Raw genomic sequence first — 25,128 nt, forward strand, 5'->3', positions numbered from 1 at the left:
ATCTGGATTCTGAAGTATTCTAAAGTATTAGATTTTAGACTCTAAAGTATTCTAAACATTCTACTTAGGAGACTTTCATAATATTCAGTGAGTTCTGAATTACAACTACCATGAATTACTGTTATCATTTCGAAAGTAACAACACTCTAAAAAGCATCATTTTTCACATCTTTCATTTCTTGAAAAATAAAATGAATCATTATGTTAACCATCAAGTTAATTTCCTACACATAGTACTCGTGTCATATATATAAAATGCAATTTATTGTCCTCTGTGTTACTACAAAGGATAAGTTAAGGATTTGAGCAAAACTGTCCAAGCAAGTATAAATCTAACAGATGTTATTAGTCAAAAATATTACAACAGTGTCATTAAGATCTAAATCATCTGAAAGATGGTGTAAGTAGAAGGCCTTCAGTTCCTCATCTCAATATTTTGCAGAAGCACATTCTGTTAATATCAGGAGCTCCAGTCAAGCAGAGGAATATGATGCATCACTCCTAATCAAATATGCAACCTTTGTAAGACCAGTGGAAGAATTAACCTGTCAGATCTATTGAGTACATTCAGTACCTTTTAAAGCAATAGCAGAAGAATCAGTACATTCTGATTTTAGCAAACCTGGTTACTTTTTTTTCTTTTTGCAAATGCACAGAAACCACTACTTATAACTGAATTATTCCTTCTTTCTGGTTTTCATTCTGAGTAAAAGGCATTCCTTAAATAACATTTAAAAACATTTTGAGTATGGAAACCTTTGCGTTCTGATGTATCAAGGGGGAAATTATTTTTAGTTTATTTATCCCTTTAACTGCAAGATTATATAAGCAGAATTATTATACATTCCTTGCATTTAGTCACTAGGCATTCACACAGGACTGCAGGTGATGCTAAGAATTTTTCTTTTTCTACAGTCTGCAATTCCTGTTGTCTTGTAACTGCTTATTACAACTCATGCATCTCAAGTGACACCTTTCTCCTGTCAACTTCCTGAGTTTTTAGAATGCCGATGAAAATAAAAGTAGACAAGAGTATGATTAATTTATATCTGTGGTAGTGACAATTCCTTTTCTGAATTTTAAAAGGAGTATTATGGAGCTCCAATTTCAAAGCTCTCACAAAGAATACGTATCTGTCAGACTATTTGACCCACTGTGCTGGGTTTGCATTACATTTTGTCAAGCCTTCCAGCTTTAAACAACGAGAGCTTGAAAGAACTTTGTAATCCAACTTTTTGTTACACAAAAAGACACACAAAGCATTTGACAAGCATGAATTATCTTTGCAAAAACCTTCATACTAATATTGCTCTTAAGGGCATTGATAGCTACTGTGAACCACAGCATCAGGTGGCTGTAAGCTGCAAGCTCCCACAAAATCACTGAAACCAAAACACTTGGCAACTTCTCCTTGATAAGAAAAGTAAAAAATTGCTGAAATTTCTATTAAAAGCATTCTCTCCACTATGGAATACTGCAGTGTGAGGTCATTGCCATTGTCCATGGAGAAACTTTCTAAAGTTATTCTGTGTCAGATTTCCTTAAGGATTTAAATCTTCTGGTTGTTTCATAATCTATTTTAAAAAATGAAATGGTATCAACTCAAATGTCTCCTCTGGCAGACATAAGAATCACCTAGAGGATACCCTCACTGTGCCTGAAAATTTTGTAAATTTAATAGAATTTCTACTGAATCATATGTTTCTGTAGTACATCATATATTTCTGAAGTTTATTTTATTTTATTTTGATTTATTTTATTGTTCATACACCTGTGGATATCACCATGGCATTTTATTCAGCAGCAGCACAGAGTATTATGAGTTTTTAGTATAGGAAAGTGTTTACCATAATTATACTAACAGGTAATCAACATTAAAAAGTATAATGAACTATTAATGACTAGAAAGCTACATAGCAAACACAGCTGCTGTGCATTGCATTGCTTCAACTCATTTAAGGCAAATTAATAGTATGAGAACAGCGTGGGTTGAGATAATTCAGTAAATTTAATCATCTCATAATCATTAAAAAATACTTGACCACGTGTTCCAATTATATCTAGCATTACATTTCCTCAGACCACACAGTAACTAAAAAAGTGTCAAGTTCACTTTGCGCCCCTCCACATCTGGATGAAAAATAAACACAAAAATTTTAAATATCATAGAGCATAACTTGTAGGCATTTGTGCAAAGTGATGTTCTCAAAATATTGTTTCTTAGCTGTAAATGACCAAAAATGTTTCTCTCTTGACCTTAAAAGTTGACAGGTAGAAAGATGTTGAAGCTAATATCATTTGATAGATAAACTAACCACCATTTTTGTGATTCCATTATTTATTTAGGTCCCCAGCTGGATCACAATAAAAGAAGTTAATTTAAGTACACCTGAGCCAAACAGTCAATCCAGAAAGGCAACTATTAATTCTATTTTTGGCACATTGATCATATCTTCTTTTAAAGGTATGAAAGAAAGGTTGAGTTGTCCAAAGTATTCTAAAAGCTTGAGCAAAGAAAACTGGGGGCATTCTTGCTTTCTCAGAGAAGATAACTGAGCAAAAGATTCAGAGTCAAAAGTGCTGTGCTGAAGTATCTCCTACTGGTACTCCCATGTTGAGATAAAGCTATCAAGCTAACCATTCCAGGCTGCAGTTGTCCTGTTATCAAAAAAAATATGCAGCCTCCAAAAGGGACTCAAAAAGGCAAGAGGCAAACAGACTAGCAAGACCTTGAGAAAAATCAAGAGTCAAGATATTCTCTGTATTTTCTGCCACCTGACACCTGTGGCTGCATGTCAGCCAAGTTATGTCCTCAGGTTCTGGATGCTCCCCAGTCCCCTACTTCCACCAAACCCCATGATGTTCAACAGCTGAACACAAGTGATGGAGTTACCCAATCAATACTTCTGATCCAAGTATTTGATATGAGAAAGATTTTTCAAGTAGGGATGGTCTAAGACACATTTTGAGATCTTAGACTCTGGGCACCAGACCTTGGTAATCATGGTGATTCTGAGATGACTATGCTGAGTTTTGGCTCACTGTCACAAGCAAAAGAGATGAAAGTGAAGAAGATCTGCATCTTAATGCCCTGGCTGAAGAGGCAGGTGATGTTTAGCATGCTATTACAGAAAATTGTTATCTTGCCTTCAGTACAGACAGATCTGTAAAAAAAAGAAAGATGCAGCCTATCCACAGTCTCCTCTTCATAACGCAGCCTGGGTCATCTTCAGAAAGCAAACCAAACCTCAGCCTAGCCCCATCCCCAGGGATGCTACTGATGCATGGGGCCGCCCTGGTGTCTCCCAGTCCTGTCCTGTGCCCTGATACCCCAGGGAGTTGCTCCTGCTTCTGGCACCCAGCTTCCTATCCTTTCTCCAAACTCTACAGTCTCCAACAGGAAAGCTAGAAAATTATCTGAGACAAAAGTTCTCATGCCTGATGTGCTCTTTCAGAATACAAACGGCTCCAACCTCACTTATGGGACATCTGATTTTGAAAGAAATGTCTACTGAAATGTCTCTTCTCAAGACATCTTCTGCCCTAACTTGAAAGTCTGGAGCTGTTCTGTGTTGTCAGCCCCTTTCCCAAAGACTGGCTGATGTCAGAAAGGCAGAAGCTGCTGTCAGTGTGACAAGAAGCTCAGCTGCATGCCCCAGCAGCAGCCTGCCAAGCACAGCACTGCACTCACTTTCCCTGAGCATTAAGTCATGACACCCTGCTGCCAGGAGGATGAAGAAAAAGAAGCTAAAGAAGAGACTCAAATTGGAGGTAGAAAGGGGAAAAGGAGATGTCTCTCTTGAGAATAATCCCCTTACAAAAGTTATCATCTCGGGAACCCCTAAAGAACGGGTTAATAAGAGCTTGATCACCAAGGGAGTTTATGAGTTTTCTATGCAAGCTCCATCATCTCACCTATTGAGTGATCTCTTGCTTTTTGGCTATTTGGCACTTGCTTTTTGGCACTGTATTATGGATGAAACACCAAGACAAGGCTTTGGGTAACAGGTGGTTAAGAAGAAACAAAAAACAAGAGAAATTGAATAGGCACATGGTGAGAGAGGTATCTAAAATACTGCTGATGAAAAAGAACTGGGAAGACTTCACAATTTACACAATCAACCTCTGTTGATGGTGCTGCCTGAACACTAACCCTAACAGGCCTTAGCAATTGATGAAAGTAGTCTTTGAGTCCTTCCCAAAGAGCCTCTCCCCCACATCTAAGAGAGACAAAGCCTGAATGCAAAGTATCTCAAGCATTTTCAATGAGAGGCACTCTCAAAGAAGCTTCTGAGAACCTCCCTGTTAGAATGGAAACAATAATACTCAGACAATCACAGAGTGCTGACAGGCAAACTACTTGGGGAGCAAGAGACAAAGCAGGAGTGGAAGCAATCTCTTATAATTTTCCAGACTTAAAAAAGAAAGACAGAAGAACTCAGGGCTGAGAAACCACAGTAATTTCAAAGTGTGATGGAGAAACACAATCCCCAGGATGGCAGGCTTTAAATTAACAGTCACAGAATGAAACTGTCTCTGCTCAGGGGCTCTTTGAATGTGGCACAGAAGAAAAACAACAACTGCCCAGTGCAGTTGACATTCAGAAACCCATCAATCCTATGAGTATAGGTACCTAGCCAGTACTGCTATTTTATAATTTTAAATCAAACACAGAGTAACAGCACTAAAGGAAAAAAAACCCAAAAAGCATAGCTGCACAGCTAATTATTGCTGGTTGCAGCTGACTGTCACATGCAGGCTGTGAGACAATAGTTCTCTTTTAATTGAATAGTCAGAGCAACAAGGCTGAAATATTCTTATATTCAAAAGGTATCAGCGATCAAACACCACCTGCTGCTCTCACATTGTATCCACATGTGTGCTAAGCACGCACAAGGGCTGTCACTTTGAATTACCTACTAGGTCTGAACATCTTTATGCACAAAGTACTGAACAAGCAAAAGTGGTCTCAGATCCCTGAGTTTCAGAAACCACCAGGCTGATTTTTTTAGAAGCAGTTACATCAAACTCTGAAGGCTTCTTCACACTTTCTCAGCTGTTGCATGTACAAATGAAACATCAATTCTGCCTTCTGCATGCACATACAAAAATTATTCAAGTGGCGAGATCAGTATCAGTCACATAAAATCTGTACCACAAATTTCAAAGATCTTTGACCAAAGTAAGTTCTTAACATTTCCTCATTAGAATAAATTTAGCTTCAAAGATGCAGCCTGCTTCCCTTTCTAGTAGTCAGGGGTTCAATTCCCTGTATGTAGAGGTCTGCACAGACACACACCACTCCAAAAGCTCATGTTCTGCAGAACCCAAATCCAAATAACATCTTTTCCCTTTTTGCGCAGCACACATCTCTGTTTTTAATTTCAGTGAAAAACTGAATTTGTACAACTGTTCTCCAGTTTGTGTAGAACAGAGAATAAATACTAAGATTTGTTTTTGTTTGAAAGTGGTCAGCAGGAAACCAGAAGAATATTCTACAGCAAGCAAAATATTCTCTTGGGATTCACAACTGGATTTATTGTTATTTTTGGAGGAAGACAGCCGTATCAGGCAAGGGACATAGCAAGTATTAGTTCCTTTCAGTTAACCACGTCTTAAATGCTTTGAGTGAAAAGATGTTAAATACAGACATCAGCCTTTCTATCACTTGGTGCTGACCTGGTGGCTTCCACAGCAGAGGTTGTGAGGCCTCCTACAGCAGAGGTTGTGAGCCTGAGTTTTCAAACATGGAGTATAAAAAGCTGCAAGTATGATCTGTCGTCTCTACTGAAAGCACAGGTGAATCCCCCCTGCTCCCCAATGAGCTAATTAATTACTTCTGGAAATAAGCGGTGACTTCCCTGTAAACAAGGGGCCTACTGATATCAGGGTCTACATCTTAAGTTCACAAGTTAGAGACATCACCATCCACTGATGGGTTCAATGGAAATACCTTCTCCTCTACAGTACTGGGGACACCATTGCTGGCTCCATATTTCATACCTTAGATCTCTTTTCCTAAAAAACTGACCCCTTGGTGGCAGAAGAAACCTTTTGGTATGTGATGGAAGTTCAAAATTCAAATCATGTAACTTGATGCTGCCTTCTATTTCTAATTATAGATTAAACAGAACAAAACCTTCAGGATAACTGCAAGGTATTGGAAATGCAAGCTTCAGTAATGTAGAAAAGTGGTATCAGGTCAAGACACACACTTTTAAGAAAGTATTTGACAGATGAAAATTAATGTCCACAGTAAGCCTACCTCAAAAGGGGTAGGTTTGAGTTGAATTATTAAGTACAGGAAAAATACCAGTAGGAAGGATCTTCAGACCTTTTCCAAGGATAAGAAACCTAGCTGAATCAGATGGACTTCTGCAAGTCACTGCATTGTAATGACCATGCATAAAGTTGCCAAACTTTATAAAAATTAGGCTTATCCAGTAGGATCCCACATATTTTCAAATGATACCTGAATTTAAATCTCTCAGACTTGAAAACAAAGACATCACCAAAAGAAGAGCTTGAAAGCTAAAATGTGTACCACAAGAGTACATAGTACTGCAAATTATTTTGTAAAAATTCTGTCAAATCTTCTCCCAGTCTCCCCTGAAGCTAGCAACCACCTCTCATAAATACTCTGGTTATATCAGAGAAGTGAGTTGGAAGATTTCTCTTTCTCCTGAATTAAGGGTCTAATCCCACGAGCTGGAAGTTGTCTGTCAGCAACCACAGGTTTTACCTGGGAGGTGCAGAAAGACAGACACCCAAACAGACTACTGCACAGCCAGCATGCCCTTTTTATGTCACTTTTCACTGCTAAAGACCATGTGCATGTACATAGGTTCATTGTGGGAGGTTTATCTTTTACTGACTTATCTTTCTCAGATGGTATTCTTTGGCAAATCAGGAGTGTATTATACAATAGAAAAGCAGTATCCAGGCATATCTGGGATACTCCTGTTTGCTGTTCCCAATCTCAGCACAAGTTTTAATGCAAGGGGGAGAAAGGCCTTTATACTTTTTCACAAGGTGGGGAAAAACAGCAAAAAGAAATTATTTTAATAGACTTATTCTGGTACAAAGCACCAAATCTCAAGCATCTGATAAAAGCAAGCAGCAAATACCAGGAAAGTGAGAATCAGAAACAGAAGATTGCTCTTCCTTACCTCATCTTTTAGAGATCTTGCTTTGTCTCTGGGAAAGCTGGGTCAGACTCCAACAACAGGGCACTGAGGTCACTATCCCCTCTCAATTACTTGGGGTTTTTTTCTCTTTCCCCTCACCCCTCCAACCAAGACACTTTCTTTAAACTGCTTGGACCAGCTGACAAACACAGATGTGTCAGAAGGCAGCCAGGAGTGTGCAGGGAGGGGAAAGAGTAAAAAACCTACAAACCAATCCTCTGTGGCCACAGGACACAAGTAAGGAAAAAGCTATACTCAATATTTTACATTTGAAATGTATTTATTCTTTAAAATTAAATTTGAAATCTTTTTAACTTCCCGTCCTAGAAACTTAGACAAGCTGCAGCGTGAGAAAGCAGACCAAGGCTGGTACCTGAACTTTGGCTATTTGAGGTTGCAGAAACAGAGGATCTTGCTAAAACCTGTGATACTTTTAGCCTCTTTATATGGATAATGCTTCTTTTCTTCTCTGACTCCTTGGCAATGAGTATGCTGGCTACTGTTCACAATGGCCACATAGTCCCTCCTCCACTGTCCTTCACCTTGGCACTTGACTTTCCTTCTGCTTCTTTGAAAGGACTGTGCAAGGAGGGACAGAGACAAAACTTCTCTGTGGTTAGTAACACCATGCAATTTCACCCTTTCAGTGTCTCTTTTATTGTTCTGAATCCAGATATTGGTGACTCTGGTTTGCTCAGCTGCACATCTGTGGCACCTTTGTGCCTGTCACACTGCCTGCCTGGCTCTTGCCAGGGCATTACCTCTGCGGGAACCTTCTCCATGCAGATCCCACCTACACCTTGACCAAGTGACCTTGGAAGCCCCTTAGAAGGATATGAGATGAGGCAAGAAGTAATCCTGAAGATACATTCCTGACCTTAACAAGTGACACAATGCATGGGACAACGTGTCTGAGCGTAACCACATATCCTCAGAGGACACAAAGTGCAGAAGAGCCCTGCTCTTTCCAATGAGCTTGCTTGCTTGAATGAGAAACAGCCAGGACTCTGATTGTAGAACTAGGCATTAAAATGTGAGCTATCTTCCATGTGCTACATGTCAGAGGAGAAAATTTCAACAGAAGAAGAGGAGGAGATTTGTAGAGCCTCTATGCCTCATTAACCCTACCCTCTTCTTTCTATTGCACTCTCTAGCTCTTGATTTTGGCCTAAGAAGGATAAATTTACAGAATTTGCAGAACAGTCTGAGTTGGAAGGGACCCAGAAGGATCACTGAAGCCAGCTATTAAGTGGATGGCCCATATGGCAATCGAACCCATGACCTTGGCATTATTAGCACTGTCCTCTGACTAACTGAGCCAATATCAGATTATCCTGCCAAGACAGGGAAACACAGAAACGGAGGAAAAGCTCATGGAGTACAACAATAAGCTCTTACTTAACTCGCATATCATCCCTCACTCCTCTCCCATTCTGCTCCATCCTTCTACCACTTAAGTCCTCCCTTCCTTATCCCCATTGTTTGCTACATTTATTATATGCCAAGTCCTACCCCTCTCCCTTTCACTTGTAATTTGAATAGATAAAAGCATTGATATGTCACGTAGAAATTAATGCTTTAAATAAGACAAAGAGAACCACCGCAGATGCCGGATGTGAGTTTCTGAAAGGTAATTAAAGTCAACCTACCACGTTTTGAACACTGGTAAAAGCCACCCTTACATAAAAAAAGCCCTGTTTGATAGAGCCACAGCAGAACAGGCTGGTAATGAAGGCCTTATACCATTTTATGGCACATTTTATCAATATTCACACTTCTACCCATCATTTCTCACATTTTTCTCTTTTCTGCACATAATACTCACTCTTCCCAGTTCTTTATCTTCAAGTGCCAGCACCCCGGTGCTTTCTGTAAAGAGTTTTACTTTGACAACAGGCCGAGGGTGAGTAGTGGTGAAATCCCCTTGGGTTCCCCATCTGCAACAAAAAAACCAACAAAATTTAACTGGGGCTGAGTACAGGCCTGAAAGTGATAGGACATTTAATGTTTTTGTAGAATTTTTATCTATGCACTCTTGGAACCTAATTTTCAAGCTTTAGGAGGAGGAGGGTGGGAAAGAAAAGGAAGGTATGTTTTTGAACATCCAAGATCATATCTACATAGAAAAAATGGCTTTTCTCTGTGATAAAACAAATCAGGGATTTCTGTATGACTTTTGTTATAAAATATCAATCCAAAATTTTTTAATAGCAAAACTCAAAGAACAGAAATTATATCTTCATAGAGAAAAAAGAACCAAGCAAGAAGATAAAGAGAGATCTGTTTTCTATGAAAAATATTCACTATCTTCTGCACACCAGTCAAATTAATTTACCAAAGAACCATGTCGGAATTCACTTCAGGCAACCACAGCATGAATAAATTAGGAGACTTAGGCAGAGAAAATCTTGTATTTTATATTATATATTTTACAACTTAGAATGTAGGAAAAACATAAACACAAATGCAAATAATAGGAAAAAAATATTATCGGAGTGACTATAGCTCTGCAAAATAATTACTGCCACAAGGCTCTGTGCTTTTAGAGAACCTTAATTAGGCAGACAGACTTCTAGTCATTAATCTCTTATCTCAGTTAAGACACTTGGTTTGCCAGCCTTCCCCCCCCTCCTCCCTGTGTGTCAGTGGTACAAAAAACAAAAGTTATACAAATTAGGTTGCAATTTCCTTCAATGATCTATTCCATTATCCTGGACAACCACATGGAGCTCCTTACATTAACTGATTAAACCGATTGTGATTATGCTAGTAGGTACAAAAAACGCAAAAAGTAAGCACAGCTCCAGTTTCTCCTGGTTTTGTCCACTGTGTGAGATATTACAATTATCAGAAACTAATAAAATAAAGAAAACAGATGACCTTAAGAGTATGCTCTATAAAAGGATGTATTACACAAGCCAAAATCTTAGGCCCTCATTTAGGAAAAGCAACAATTTTCATTTACATTCAAGAATACACAATCTCTCCAGTATTGCAATGTGAACATAGAATAGCAATTTTCCAGCAAAGAGACCTACTAAGCAAAAGAAAATGCTTCAATTAGCATGAGTTACAGACTTCAAGACCAAATCTAGAAAGTAATATGCAATCAAAACCAAAAAGCTTTAAGGAAGCAGCAGTTCTGTATAAACCAGTCCTACAGGTGGCTGAACATGCCTGACTCTGAAAGGGAGGTTCACCACAAATTGATCGAATCTTGCACTAAATTCTCTCCTTCACCCTGACTGGGTTAGATAGATGCTTAATCTGTCTGTGGTGTGCATAGCTTTAGCCTCAGCAAAGTGGTAATAGAAATAGGAACTCTGACAAATTACCTTCCTGAGTGAGAGAAAACCTGTTTATGATCTGATGATAGATGCTGCAAATTCAGAATAAGACAATGCCTGGCACTACTGCTTCTCCCTGTGGTGGTGCCAGGGGTAGTTTTTGTCACAACACAGAAACGAAATTTCCAAGGAGAAAGCACCTTTATAAAAGGTGAGATAGTTGTATTTTTAGTTTAGCCTCCAGATCCCAGTATTCAGGAAGCATGCTGCCTTGAATTTGGAAACACAATCTAAGCACTTTGATAGCTGCACCTTCTCTCTCAGCTGTCAGGTTTGCTTGTCCCTGAGCTTCCAGAGGCATTAAACTGTGCATGCCATATTGGACAGCACCACACAAAAACCCCAAGAGAGACTCCCATTAAAATAACAGAACAAACCCAAACCCTCTCTACAAAAGTCTAGTGCCAGCATCGATTCATACAAAAGAGAAGAGAAAGAAGAGGTCATGCTGACTGAAGGGAACAGACCCAGCCCATTCAATGAAGAGAACACTGCCTGCTCAGTTGCTGCAAGCTGAGCAGCAGTGTGGGCCTCAGCATCTGCTGGGGTTTGAGCACCCTAGCATCAAGTTCAAAGAACTTCCTGGAAAGTGGTGCAGCTTTCTTTGGAGACCCAGGCTCCATCTCTGCAGGACACAGCCCCCAGGGATGGGACACACATGAGCCTTGCCCAGGAAGCTGAGAGAATTTGCTCCTTCTCCAATTTAGAGGCACAGGGAGAGACTGATGAGAATGGGAGTAACGTGGGGTCATCCACTGGTTGTTGGCACTTATGTAGTATCAGAAATCACTTTTAACATTGAATCTGATCGCCAGCTTTGACTGACATCTTTCTCTCATCCCTTGTTCCATCTGCAGCAGTAAGTGAAAATCTTGGGCTGAAAAAGAATGGTCTGAATCAATTTCTAAGGCTTAATGTTCATGGTAGAAATATTCCATGCACTTATTCGCATGCTCCTGGATGATTAGGACTTCAGCTGACTCCCATAGCTTCTCAGGAACATTTCTTTGGAAGTGAATTACGTGTCAGAGCTGATGATCACAGAATTTACTGACTAGGTCTTAATATCATTCCTCACCTCATGAAAGAGCTCCTGAGAAATCATGTTCTGTTAGAAAAGGCAAATCCAAGATTGCATCCCTTACTAACACACTTAACGTGTGGGCATCTGATGTTCCCATCAGTTGCCAATATAACAGCAAAGTACATGTAGCTCATCCTTTTGTTCCTTGTGTATTATTAGAACACAAGTCTTGTTTCTTTGAAGCTTCATGTTTTTGCAGAGGTATGAATTCATATAATTTGAAATGAGCAGCCAAAAGAGTGGTATCATGTTGATTTTAGTTTGCTCCTTCTAAGAAAGAACATAAAAGACCCAATACTCCAAGCAAACTGACTTTAGATAGATTGAGTTCATCTATATGCTGTACATTTAAAAGCACATTATTATGTTATTATGCATCAGGCCACATCTGAAGCAGAAGTCAGAAATGACAGCCTAATCCAAACTCCAACTTGTAATCTAACTTGTATGAATGTTTATGTTAATAAAAATTTGCATTATTTTGTTTTGTCGGTATGAAATGAGGTGTAGCAATAAGAATGGCCTTTCTGGATGTAGTTTGCATTGTCAATATCTCCCAATAAACTTCAGTTCTGTTAGAGATAAAATTCTGATCTGTAAAGATTGTGCCATGAATATAACAAGATACCAGGAACTCAGTATTTATTAAGGATGAACCAAAATAAAGGAAGGACTGAGTAAAGCATGCAGGTGTACATAAGCTAGCCTATTTTGAAATATTCTTTACTGCTCTGAAATGATATAGGTGTTCAAGATCTGTCAGATTTTAACTTTGTTTTCTCCCCTGGCTATTTCTTTTATGACAGCTGGCCAGACTCCAGTCAACAAATCAACAATTTGTTTACTCTTCCTGTTTAGGAATAATACTTCATTTTAACCAAATTCCATTTAAATGGATATCACACTTTCAGCTTCTATATCTCAGAGCATAAAAAAATATATCAGATTTTCAGCATACAGATCAATTTAAAATTCATTACAACATACATGCAAACAATAACTTTGAATAAGGTACTGTCCTATCACCAGCTGTGTAATTAAATTGCATCAATCTTCCCTATAACGCCAAGATTGTAAATACAGTATTTCTAGACAATAAATAAGATTTTACTGAATCACTTGTTATTTCCACTGTAAAATTCCATCCATTTTCTCCATACTTTTGGATATTTATTCTAGATCTATATATCTGTTCAAGGAGCTGGTGAGTTTAATGGTGAAAATAGGTCAGGAGAATACCTAATAATTAATGAAATCAATACCTGAAGAGTAATTATAATTATGAAAATTTTGATCACCATTACTGTGATTTCTTGTTTCAGCTATTAGATTTTAGGTGCTAGTATAATTACATCCACTTTGTTTCTCAAAAATTTCATTATTTTCTTCCAAAACAAATGTGTTGCCTGTAAAATGCATTTTTTGACCCCTATTAAAGCATTAATATTTCTGGTTCTTGCATTTCTTAATCTCCTGGGAGAGAACATCTCCTTTAAATTTAAAAGCTAAGCTGCTATGTATAGGTCAGACAAATCAATGCCAAGTTTGGGTTTGCACCCTGATATTCTTCCTGAAGAAAATACAGTACTTAGCAGAAAATATTTTTTTCTGAACCACAGACATTGAAGTCAACCACCATACAAAAGATTGTTCACATTATTCACAAGACAAAAATTTTTAAACTGTTTAACTGAACTACTTTCTGTTTTAAATAGGAACTAACAATGTGGTCTCCAGAATCTGAATGCTGAATAAAAAAAAGCTGCTTTTCTTTATATTTTAACTTTCAACATCAACAACTGAAATGTTTTCTGTATGAAAATAGATCTTACAGCTGACTTTTACTTCTCATACAGCTGAACCTGTAGGTTGAAACCTGGCTTTCTGTGAAAAGAGAAGCAATTTCTTTGTGCCATTTAGAGCTTGTTTGAGTCGAAGTATATTGCAGGTAATTAACTTACAGCTTGCTCTGCACTGGAGCTCCTGAAGGAATGATGGAAGAAAGGATGAAAGATCAAGCAAATTAATTCATCTACCTTATGAAATTGTTATTTGCAAACAGTGTACCTTTAGTAAATCTTAACTACAAAGAAAAATGCAATGATTTGTGTTTGTAATAGCATATGTTTTAACTAGCAAATGTATGCAAATGATGGAAACAAAAAAACAACCACCTCCACACCTTTGGAGGAGCCATTGATTTTTGAGTACTGGTCCAATAATGTGAAAAATTTTGGTGCTGAAAATGTTCAGATGGGAAGTGCAAAATTTTAGACAAAACAAGTATGTATCTCATGCAATATTCATATTAAATAACTACCCTTATAGTATGGTTGTTTTTTTGTCTGTTTAAATCTTGCTAGATAAACTGTTCAAAGTAACAATAGTTTCAACACTAATTGCTGCAGTGAGCGCACGGCACTTTTAGCTGCAGCCCATGTAGCATACTGGATACCTCTAAAAGTACCAACTTTAAGTCTAAAAAAAGCCCCTAATTCTGCCTCCTCAGGCTCTCATTTCACCACATAATTTTCCTCTGTTTAAATAATTTTTCTGCTTTTACCTACTCATTCTCCTTACTATAGAAACTGCAGTGATTTGATGTTTGTTCATCTTTAACCATAAGCCACAGTCTTTTCACCATATTTCTCTCTTGCTGTCAGAGGTACGTGGGTTGATATAATAATTAGAGACAAAATATATTGCCAGAGTTTATTTCCCTTCACTGCAAAAGTACCTACTGCCAGCAAGAAGGTGAATGTTTATTTCAGCTGAAGATTTATCACTGTGTCACAGAAACCCCTCTAAGGGAATTTATTCTTCTACTTCAGTTTGGAATGCATTTCATACACTGGAAACAGCAGCAAATTTCTCTCTCAGGTTTTCCATTTAACTCATGGTCTCTGTTAGTCAAAACTTTTCTTATGAGATCATGGGGGTGAATGTAATGAAATTTATTATTCTAAGCAAATATCTAGAAATTTTATTTTAGCCCTATTTATTGGAATACTTTATTTCTGATAAAATAAAAACTCTACAGAATTTTTACACCATTTTTTTGTCCTCAGCAATATGGAAATCTCATTTTTAAAACCAGTATCAGAGTGTATTAGTCTCCTTGGTGCCATCTTCTGCATCGTTCTGGGCTTGATTTTGGGTTTAAGCCTTCTACATAACCTCAATGTGTTTCTTAACTATTAATTAAATTACCTTAAGAGGCCTTCTGGAAGAGTTTTCTTATCTGCTATCCAAACAGGGGTGTGGACAGAGCTGGAATGAACAGGAAGACCCACCCAAGCCATTTTATTAAGCATCTTACTGCTCCACAGGAGTAAGAGATTTACCAGCCCTTCAACTTTGCACATCTTGGAGCTGGACTGAAAACAGTATGTTGAGGTCTCTGCAATATCTTTGTGTTGCAACCATGTCAAGAACCTATACCATCTCTGTTGTTTCTACTTTGTTTAGAAATAAACTTTAACTGTATAAAATCAGGTATCAACCCTCAGGTTAGAAATCACACTCGGGCTAGAAATCCCACTCATGGTGCAAGTTGTATGAAATACCAGGAAACTAAAGGATGGAGGAGGCTCAGCACCCCCTGACACATCCAAGTACACTGATACATTGAAGCACTTCAAATGCAGGTCTGAAAAACCTTCTGTTGTTAGTGAAGGATTGTGTGAGTGTGGACTTTATGAAGTGATGCACATTACTATGTCCAACTGCACAGATACAGAGAGAGAAGATGTGAGACCGTGAGCCAGGCGCTGTACCAGCAGTGCAAGTCACCCCACAGCAATTTGACAATAAATCTATAATTTGACGAGGAGGCCCCACTCACACAAATAAAAATAGAGTTAAATCCATACTTATCTGATTTTGGTGTTTTTACTGAGACTCCTAAAGAGAGTATTAGTTGGTGCTAATTGCTACTTGTTCTTCCCCGCTGATACTTGGAAAAATATCACAAGCATTTCATTTTCTCTTCTGAGCACAAAATTACTCATCCATTTGTTAATGATTGACACCAGGATGCTAAACTGGAAATCAGAGATTTAACTCTAACAGCTGTCTCATACAGCCCAAAAGCATGTTTATTTTTTGTTATGACTACCATACAAAATTATATGAACATTGAAACTTCTCCCTTTGAAAAAGGATATTGAAAAGTACTGCACATGCAACAGAAGTTTATTGTGCACCACTAAGGATTTAATAGGGTAAAGACCATTCCTTATATGCAATATTACAACCATTATTTTCATTTATTTAGTTATTTAGGTATGCATTCTCCAGTACATCAGTGAGATCTGGAATTAATGCTTGGAACCCCAAGGGAAAGAGCTTGCATTTCTATAATGCTTAGAATGGGATTTACATTGTAAATGCTTTCCCTCGAAATATTTTTTGTTTCTTTATTTCAAAATTACTCATTTATTTTAACGGAAGGAGCATAATTTGCTCACTCAGAGCAAGCACATTAAACTGCAGCTGAAAAGCAAGGCATAAAGAAAGTTCTAAACAAATAATAAAAACTTTTCACAGTAGAAGCACAGACAAGTTCCACACTCAGGCAAACTGAACCATGAGGTATCCATGTGTCTGGCCTTTCATTACTGATCTCACCTAATCTTCTTTGACTCTCTTCTTCCCTGTGTTACTATGATTCCCCTATTTTAAGCACAGATCTTGAGGAGAACTACAGATTCATTGTTTTACAATCCCTATCGAAGAAACACTGATACTCTGCATAAATGCTTTCTCTATTTAGCTACTACCTTATGGACTGTCAGCTATTGAAGGAGAATGACAATGGCAATGGTTCTAACGCTGAGGTTCCAATCAAAGTGTTCCTAAAGCTAAATATAGATAGGGGAAAAAGAAATTGTTCTACGGAGGTGAATGACAGGAGAAAGGGAAAGTACTGTGAAAAGGGAAGTCCTGGTATAAGTATGGAAAGTCACACAATTACTTTCAAATGTCACCTTTGATTCTACCTAGGCTGAGTCTACACTACTGTCTTTTACCCTTTATCATTTACTTCTGTCTATATGGGAACTTTTGACCCAGCACACTAATAATTTGAAATGCAGACTAACAAACCATCTCTTCAGCACTTCCCTTCCAGAAAATTTGTGTCCAGCACCTGCAGCTGCACACACCAAACAGCCCATTGCTTAACTTCTCAATGCATTGCTGAGCCACTATCTAGTGCAGTCACTAAAAGAAAATGTAAATGTTTGGGTAATTTTTTTCTTTTTCTGTGGATTCAGCAGCAAAATTAAGGGGTTTTAGGGTGACTGTTAGAAAACACTGGGAATCCCTTCTTGGAACTTTTTTCTCAAGGAACACAAAGCTCCAAAATGTAATTTCAGCAACAGCAAGGATACAATGTTTTGATGGATATGCTATATTGTAATATTCCTTTATACAACTAGACTAATATGAAAGGGAAAAGAGAATAATCTGTCAGTATGCAGATTTTTTTTTTTCAGGATCTGCTTTTGGTAAAATAACAACTGTTTTAAATAAAAAAAATAGATCTCAAAATTACTGTTTATCTGAGAGCTAATAATGATCTATGCACAATCATGTATTTATTAATTATTAATTATTAATATATGAAATAATTACTTGTAAAAAATCACAAGAAAACTGAGTGTAGTTTTTTTCAAACAAAAAAGTATCTAATAGAAAGCAGAAAAGCAAACCAGAAGAGGGATGCCGTGCATAATAAGCACCTAAGTAAAAACACTCATTTAGGCTTCCTACACTGAAAAGAAGAAAAGTGCACTCTAACAGTACAGAATGCTATTATGACAAGTATTGTCATTACAAACATAAAGCAGTATGAATAAATGATTAGTCTTGCTTTCCCATCTCACTTTAATACAGGCAACCAAGACACAAGCCAGGGTGAAAATTTTCATGGGTGTGTATCTAGACTGACACACTGCCAGGTGCTGGCCAGCACTGGTACACACTGAGTGAACAATTCATGAGAGGCATTACCTCCTGTTTCCCACCAAGGTTCAAACCCACCTAGAGACTGATGATGGGCACAAGGGCAAGACATGGTGATTTATGCTCTCAACATTTCTATATGCATATTTATTTCACTTTTTCCTTGAAAGATATAATTATGAATCCATCACAATACTGTTAAAAGTTGCAACTCCTATTTGCTTCATGTTACTTCGTATTTCTGTGACACTTTAAACCTTCAAAATCTTGTCAAACATTGATAAACTCGCAGTACTTTGATGAAGCAGGTAGATGCTGTCATGTCAGTCTAAAGATGTGGGAAAACAAATCACAAACTAGGCTGACCTACCTGGGCCTGCAGAGTCTACCAGGAAGGAGCCAGGAATAAAATCAGAAAATGTCATTATTCCAGTTGGCATAAGACCAATTAGTGTGTTTTATTCTGAAACCCCTTTTATTGCTCTTTCTGACTCATACTGCTCTTATCAGCTGTCCACACTACCCTGCCTTTGTTTTTGCTGTCCTCCTACTCTCCATTCACTGGTATTGCTTTCAAATAGGCACATTAACCTGTAGACTCACACCTTAAATTATGTGTAGTTATTAAGAAATTTCAGGATCTATAAATAGATTTTCTTCACCTGTTCAGTGGGCTATTCTGTATTCTAGAAGTACTGGACTTCTCAACGCCTCTGAGGATCAATGCACATACTAACACAGTGACATGAGCATTTGAGATGTATAAAGTATTCTTAGCCTGAACAGGATCCAAAAGCAGGAACTCTGTTTCAAACCCTTTTTCTCAAGATTTCTCTTTACCCAAAACAACAACCCTAAACTAAATTAGGCTGTAAATGTGTTCCAATTAAAACATTATATCTTATAAAATATTTTTTAATTAATTTGAATGTACCTGTGTCATACTTACAAGACATATAAGCAAATTTTTGAAAGGTTGGTCTCTTCAAATCAAGATACAAGAATAGGATATTTTTAAAATATAAAACTGGGCATTCAGGTCATATCAAAATTTAAGAAGAATCCAAAGGAATTGTTTTCAAGTCAACTATTGCCCACAAACAATAATTGAACTTTCCCAAGATAAGACAGGTGCAGAGCACTCTGAAACACAAAATTTCAAATTCACTCTACTGAAGTATTCCAGGAGGAGAAGGGAGGTAAAATTTGAGGTAATCCTTCTCCCCCACCTTTTTCTTTGACAGACCACATCCCTGTAGATGATGCTTTACAGGCTGCCCTTGCCTTCAGCTTGACCCAGCCAGAGACCAGGTAGATATATTACAATAAGGCTTTCCTGATCAAAACCATTTTGCTTATAAGCAAGATTTAATGGTGAAGATTTGGCTTCACCATGCTATTCATAGCCAAATGCCTTCCAGTTTTAAGCTGGATCACACATCTGCATTTGCTTTAGCACGATGTTATAGAAAGCTTACAGCTGTCTGCAAGATATTAGTTGCATTTGTTGTGGATCAGGTGGGAATGAGAATGGAAACAGACACAACTTGTGCATTAAGCAGTGTGGAAACAGTCTTCCTCCAAGCTCTGATTGTTATAGTGAAAGGCCTGGGTGGGACATGCATCTCCAAACCCAAAATTTTCCAAAAATGCACTGTGAAATAAAACTGGTATCAGTCTTGCAAGAGACATGTAATATAATACTACATTTTAAAAGAAGACAGATACATAGCTGTTCTTTCCAGTGGTGCCTCTGGATGAGGAGGGTTAATACTCTCTCTATATGCTATATGTATCATATAGAGTGTATATATAATATACCCTAATATATGCCTTGGTGACATAAGGATTATGTTTATTGTTGACTATCCAAATAGAGCAGAGAATACAACCAACCTTAATTATCTCCTTTCATCCCCATTTCTTCCATGCTATGCTTCTTTATCTGAAAAGAGAATATTCCCTTCTAACAAAAGTGGCTTTCACAAGTCCCTCAGATAGAACAGACTTAGACTATTTTGGGAGTTAATCACAGAATCACCATAAAATTTAGGCTGAAAGGAACCTCTGGAGGTCACCTAGTTCAAACCCTGTGCAGAGCAAGAAAAGTTAAAATTAGGTTGTTCAGGTTATTATCCAGTGGAGTTTCAAATGTCTTTTAATATTAAGTGTCTGTATATAATTCATATTTCTCTGCAATAAGAGAGAGGAAAAATTTCTTCTACAATATAAAATAGTAATCAATGTCAGATCATAAAACCAAGGCACCAAGTGAAACTTGGTGAAACTCTTTTATGTGAAACTTTTCCAGCATTAATCCAGAAGACACACTGAGATAAATGTGTATTCTTTTTCTTCTCAATAATTTCCTTTGCAGAACCAAGGAAACATCAGATACTTTCCTACTGTTAATTTCTTTTTTCCCCTCTTAACAGCTGGATAACAAACATATACGGTATTTAATCAATGCACCAATTTTTTGAAAGATTGTTTCTTCACTGTATTATGTGAATTGCTCCAAAAAGAAACACATACTGATACATGACAAGATGAACACAATGATGGAATTTTTACTTTAGAGATAGAAAGGTGAATTTTAGAGAAAATTATAACAACCCTTACACAATTCAGGCAAGCCTAGTTTATGAAAGCAGACAGACTTTGCTCCCTGTCATGATCCCCACCATTCCCCTTAAAATTCCAAAATACTATTAAAGGATCCTGCTCATCTTCAACAAGTTTTCAGCATTGCATACATCAGCACAATTATGTCTCTCAAACTTAAGCCTGTCAAGTGATATTAGTAAAAATACACAGATGTTCTTTAACAAATAACCTCACTTTTGTAAATGTTGCCTAAAATGTATTTCCAACTTAAAGAAAACAAGTCTGTATGCCAAAATTAGGATGAACTACTTTGCAGTTGATCTGTGACATCAACACTGGATTTGCAGCACCTAGCTGCAAGGAGAAATCTTTCAGAGGTAATAAACAGTCAAAGGAACAGGTGAAAGTAAAAAACCCTGATCAAGAAGCTAAATCCTAAAGAAAATTTATCCTCAGAAGATACATTAGGAAGCATATGAACAGAAAGCTAAGCACAGTTGTATCAGGTACTATGAAAATGCAGTCTTAGCAGTCCCATGTAGAAAATCCCATGCTCAAATATACCCATTTCAATAAAAAAGCACCCAAACAAAGAACAGAAAACACTGCAAACACTGTAAGGAGAGTTAGTCAGCTTGCCAGCAACAGAAGAGTTTGATTACTGCCAAAACTTGTCTTTCTGTCCCACCCTTCTTCTTACGTGTATTCTCTCATTTTCTATTTAAGAATCCAAGCAATATGAGGCAAGTTAAACTGCTTCATTTTACCTTTTCTCTTGTGCAAAAGCAAGAACATGAATTCCTACACATGAAAACAATATGAGGAATGACTGCAGAAAACCAACAGTACAATTAAAGTAGTACTGAATGGAACAAACTTCACTTATGCACATGTATCAGACAGAGAGCAGTAGCATGTGGGAAAAGAGGAGTAGGTGTGCTTTCTCTTCCTTTACACATTGTGTATATCTGTGCTGTCAACCACAAGCTAGGTGACAGTTTAAAGTGTTATTGTCCCCTTGTTTCCCTTAATCAAAAATAAAAAACTATAAAGATGTAGGGACTACGATGAAAATGAAGAAAGAGAACTTCCTGATGTTTGGAACATGATTGTCCAACCTTATAAATGTTATTTATCTTTTTTCCCTTTAGAAAAGTCATCTTAGGCCACATTCTCAAAACTAGTACTATTTTTTTATGAGTGATCATGTAATTTAAGAAAGTCTGAAATTTTATAAATTAGGCCTTTTTCTCCATTTTTAAAACTGCTCTCTGGAAGGTTTTCTATGCAATCTTTAGCTAATGTATGCACAAGTTCTCATACTTCAAATACTTTATGGAATTAATGATGGTAGAATATGGCATAAAAAATAATGTGAGCAGCATTTACTTTATTTGTGCAGTACTGACTGAGGTTCCCTGCCTCCTCTAGTCAGATTTAATCATGCATTCTTCACATACTTCTAACATATAATAGCCCTTTTAATAAGATTCTACAATCACTGGCAGTAAAATATGATCATCTTATTTGTCTTGTTCACATGAAGAATAAATATCCTGTCTCTATTAAAGTTTTCTCACCATCAAGATATGATCTTTTCTGATTGCATAAGTATGTGACAAGAAAAAGTCACATGCAGTACTAAAAGACAGTATGTTCCCATTTTTTTATTTTTAGGCATGATTTTACATGCCTAAAACATGACACTTTCAAGAAATCACATTATTTAATATTCAGAATGAATAAAAATCAAGGATAAGAAAGAAATGTGGATACTAGATTCCACAAGACTAAAAACAAGACTATTTCAACAACGCTTGAAAAATGAAATTAGCATTGGATTTCTGCAGATGACCCCCTGTGGCATCACAACAAAGTTATGCAAAGCTTCACACAACTAAAAGGGCCCTCTGAGGGCTCTGCTTACTGATCTCTGGTAGAAAAGGTCACAGGCTATGTTGGAGAGATTTTCAGCAGGGCTAAAAGGCAGGAAACAGTTGGAAGGAATGAAGAAATATTTCACAGGCAGTTATAAAAATTTTATTGGGTTTGCATGTGAAGCTGTGTAACAGATCTGTTTGCAAAGCTGTCCAAGACATCAGCTCAGTAAAACTACATCATTATATAGCATTTGCATTTTAGAATGACCATTAGTTACTCAGCAAGATGCATATAAGCAGTACTTCATTTAGGTTGCTAAAGAAGAAAATAAAGAACTTAAACATAAACTTACAAAGTTATTATTCAAAGAGAAAGAAAGCATGAGATAAATGCATTAAAAAACCAGAAAATATTTACTACTGATGAAAACTGAAAGCCCCTTCCAGGGACTTTAATTAGGCATCTTCCCTTTAAGAACGAATACTGTTTCTAGTTTTTGTATTACTCTTAAAATGGCACTCAGGGATTTAGAGGAATATTTATATACATGTATAAAAATACTTGAGAAAATATTCAGCATTTGGAATAGCGGATACATTGTGAATTAAGTGTGCACTTGACTTGTGTTTCCATTAATCTCTCCTCTAAGATCACACTGGCTTGCAATGGCATTTTGAAACATTCATCTGAGTATCTATTTTCTCCTTTTCACTGTAAAAGCTTTTGAATTGTGAGTAGTAGCATTGCATTGCATATAGAGATATTTCAAAGATGAAAAAAATAGGCATAAATAATTCTTTATACTGGTTTTTTTTTCTTTCCATAAGTGTAGCTACCAGTTGAAAATGACTGACTACAGAAAAATATCTCCTGCCAGCACAGCAGTCCCCACAGCAGGCTGGTGGTCATCATTCACTTTTCATCACTGTCTCATTCTATGCTTGGTATGAGAGTTTTGGTACACTTTTCTAGCTGCACATCCTACTTAAAATCTGAAGTGATGATCTCCTCCAGCCTCACTGATACTTTTCCATCATATCAGAAAGACAGTACCGAAAATTATACCAATAAAAGCCAGCTCCAGCAGCAGGCAGAGCAGGCAGGCAGTAGCCTCAGGCACCTGACAGCTGTTTTTTCTGTATCAGGAAAGAGAAGGTCTGGCTGTGCTTGCCCACCAGTGCTCCTCCACCAGTGTAATTTCTGATTAAACTCTGCTAAGCCCTCTTGGTTGCCTCCACCACCAATCAATAAAAGCAATATTGCTGCTGCAAAAAAACCTGATTTGGCTCTAACAGAAAAACTAAACTATGGAAGAAAGCATGTCCCTTTACATAGGCAGCTTCCTCCATCTTCTTAACGTTTGCTCGTAATTTGCTAATTTCATGCTTGTCTAATTTAATATCCTCCCCCATTGCCTCAAACGAGGTCTCTATCTGTGCTCAAAAGCTAAGTCTCTAAATACTCATAATCATACTGCATGCCAATGTCTCCTAATCACTCTTGCCAGAAATGGAAAAGAGCACAACTCAGAGCAGCACAAGAACTAGATACTTTTCAGAGCTCTATAATCCTTGCCCCTTTAATTACACTGTTTTACAGGTTAGCAGGTCAACAGCACCACTAACTCCCATTTCTGCGCTTCCAAACTACAGTTCAGGGCATTTCTCAAAAATTCATCTTCTAAAAATGCATAAATTTTTGCAAACAAATCCATATGACTTTGGTTTGTAAGATATCACTTAGATAGGATAGCCCATAATCTCTCTTTCTCCCATTTTCAATCAACTCATACCTTTTGAGCCTGAAGTTCATTAAATCAGTTTAAAAGCTTGGAGCAGGTCCTAACATTACACCTTTTTCTAGAAACACTTCAGTTGTTCTTGTATTGACTCCATCTTTTCTGGAACTTCCTTTTTGCCAAGTTCCCACTTTTACAAATCGGAAAATCAACTAACCTCTTGGTAATTTTTACTTGATGAATCTATACACTTCTGTTTGATTTTACAACCTTTACCTTAACCTGCAGTATGAAATAAGTAAGGCATGAACTGATTGTGAGCCATCCCTATCATGTTCTGTTCACCGTCTCTGGAAATAGCTAGAGAAAACAAAACCCTTAACATCCTCAAACTGTTTTCTGAAAGGAAGATAAACATGTCCGAAATTCAAACACTTGTGTATTCTAGGTGATTTAAAGACTCATACCAATGACATCAGAGGTTAACCAAGCGTTTAAAACAGACCTGAACGAGTTCAAGGCTGACGAAAAAGAGCAATACACCATGGAAAGAAACAAGAACCTTGGCTGTGCCAGCAGGCAAAGGTTGTAGGCACATGCTGCAGGGAACCATATGAGAGCAACTCTAAGACAAAGGACAGTTTGGAGATGTGCCCTCCATAAAAAACCCTAGTGGGTCTCATGGGACCCTGAACCACCAAAAAACACTCCAAAAGGTCAAAAAATTAGCAGATGATGTTGAATACCCACTTACGACCTTGCTTCAATGTGTACATCTGTGTGTCTTTTTTATTATTGCTCCTTTTAGAAGGTCCTCACAGTACATGGAAATTATAAGAATAAGCATTCCAATACCCTGGAGAAGGAACACAGCCAGGGACTGTGACAAATGAATTTTACATCTTGTCCCACATACTTAGTGTTCTGAAAAGCTGTTTGAATATGCTGCTGGCTTATTTGCCAAGGAAAGTTGCCACAGCTAGAATAAAGTCCACCAAATTAGATCTCCTTCTACTCCCAACTGTAGAAGAGACAGATAAACTGTAGAAGAGACAGATTGTGCTTCTAATAAAAAAAAAAATCTGTCTTTGTGGTCCGAATGGAATAGAAACTATCATCCCAATTCTGTAGAAGATGTTTTATCAGATACTGTAACAACTGCAATTTTTAAATTGTCTTTCACACAGCACACTATGGTGCCAGTAAAACCCCAACATACTGTCTGGAAAGTTATCCACAAAAGATTCCAAATGACATTTTAACAGAGTGAAAAGTGTCTGAAGACAGTGTGTAGGTCAAACAAATCAACCAATTTAA

At 37.4% G+C, this 25,128-nt stretch overlaps 1 protein-coding gene across 9 annotated transcripts in view; it reads right to left on the bottom strand.

Annotated features, from left to right (window-relative positions):
• Positions 1 to 25,128, bottom strand: part of CADPS2 (calcium dependent secretion activator 2) — a 284,338-nt gene that overhangs the window by 136,966 nt on the left and 122,244 nt on the right. For all 9 annotated transcript variants that reach the window (XM_071423750.1, XM_071423752.1, XM_071423747.1 and 6 more), the window contains exon 7: positions 9,013 to 9,124. In XM_071423750.1, the coding sequence (XP_071279851.1) occupies positions 9,013 to 9,124 (112 nt within the window). The remainder of the gene's footprint in view (positions 1 to 9,012; positions 9,125 to 25,128) is intronic.

The sequence above is a fragment of the Agelaius tricolor genome, unplaced genomic scaffold, assembly GCF_023055355.1.
Source record: "Agelaius tricolor isolate 1412-34295 unplaced genomic scaffold, bAgeTri1.0.p SCAF_3, whole genome shotgun sequence".
In the NCBI taxonomy this organism is placed as follows: domain Eukaryota; kingdom Metazoa; phylum Chordata; class Aves; order Passeriformes; family Icteridae; genus Agelaius; species Agelaius tricolor.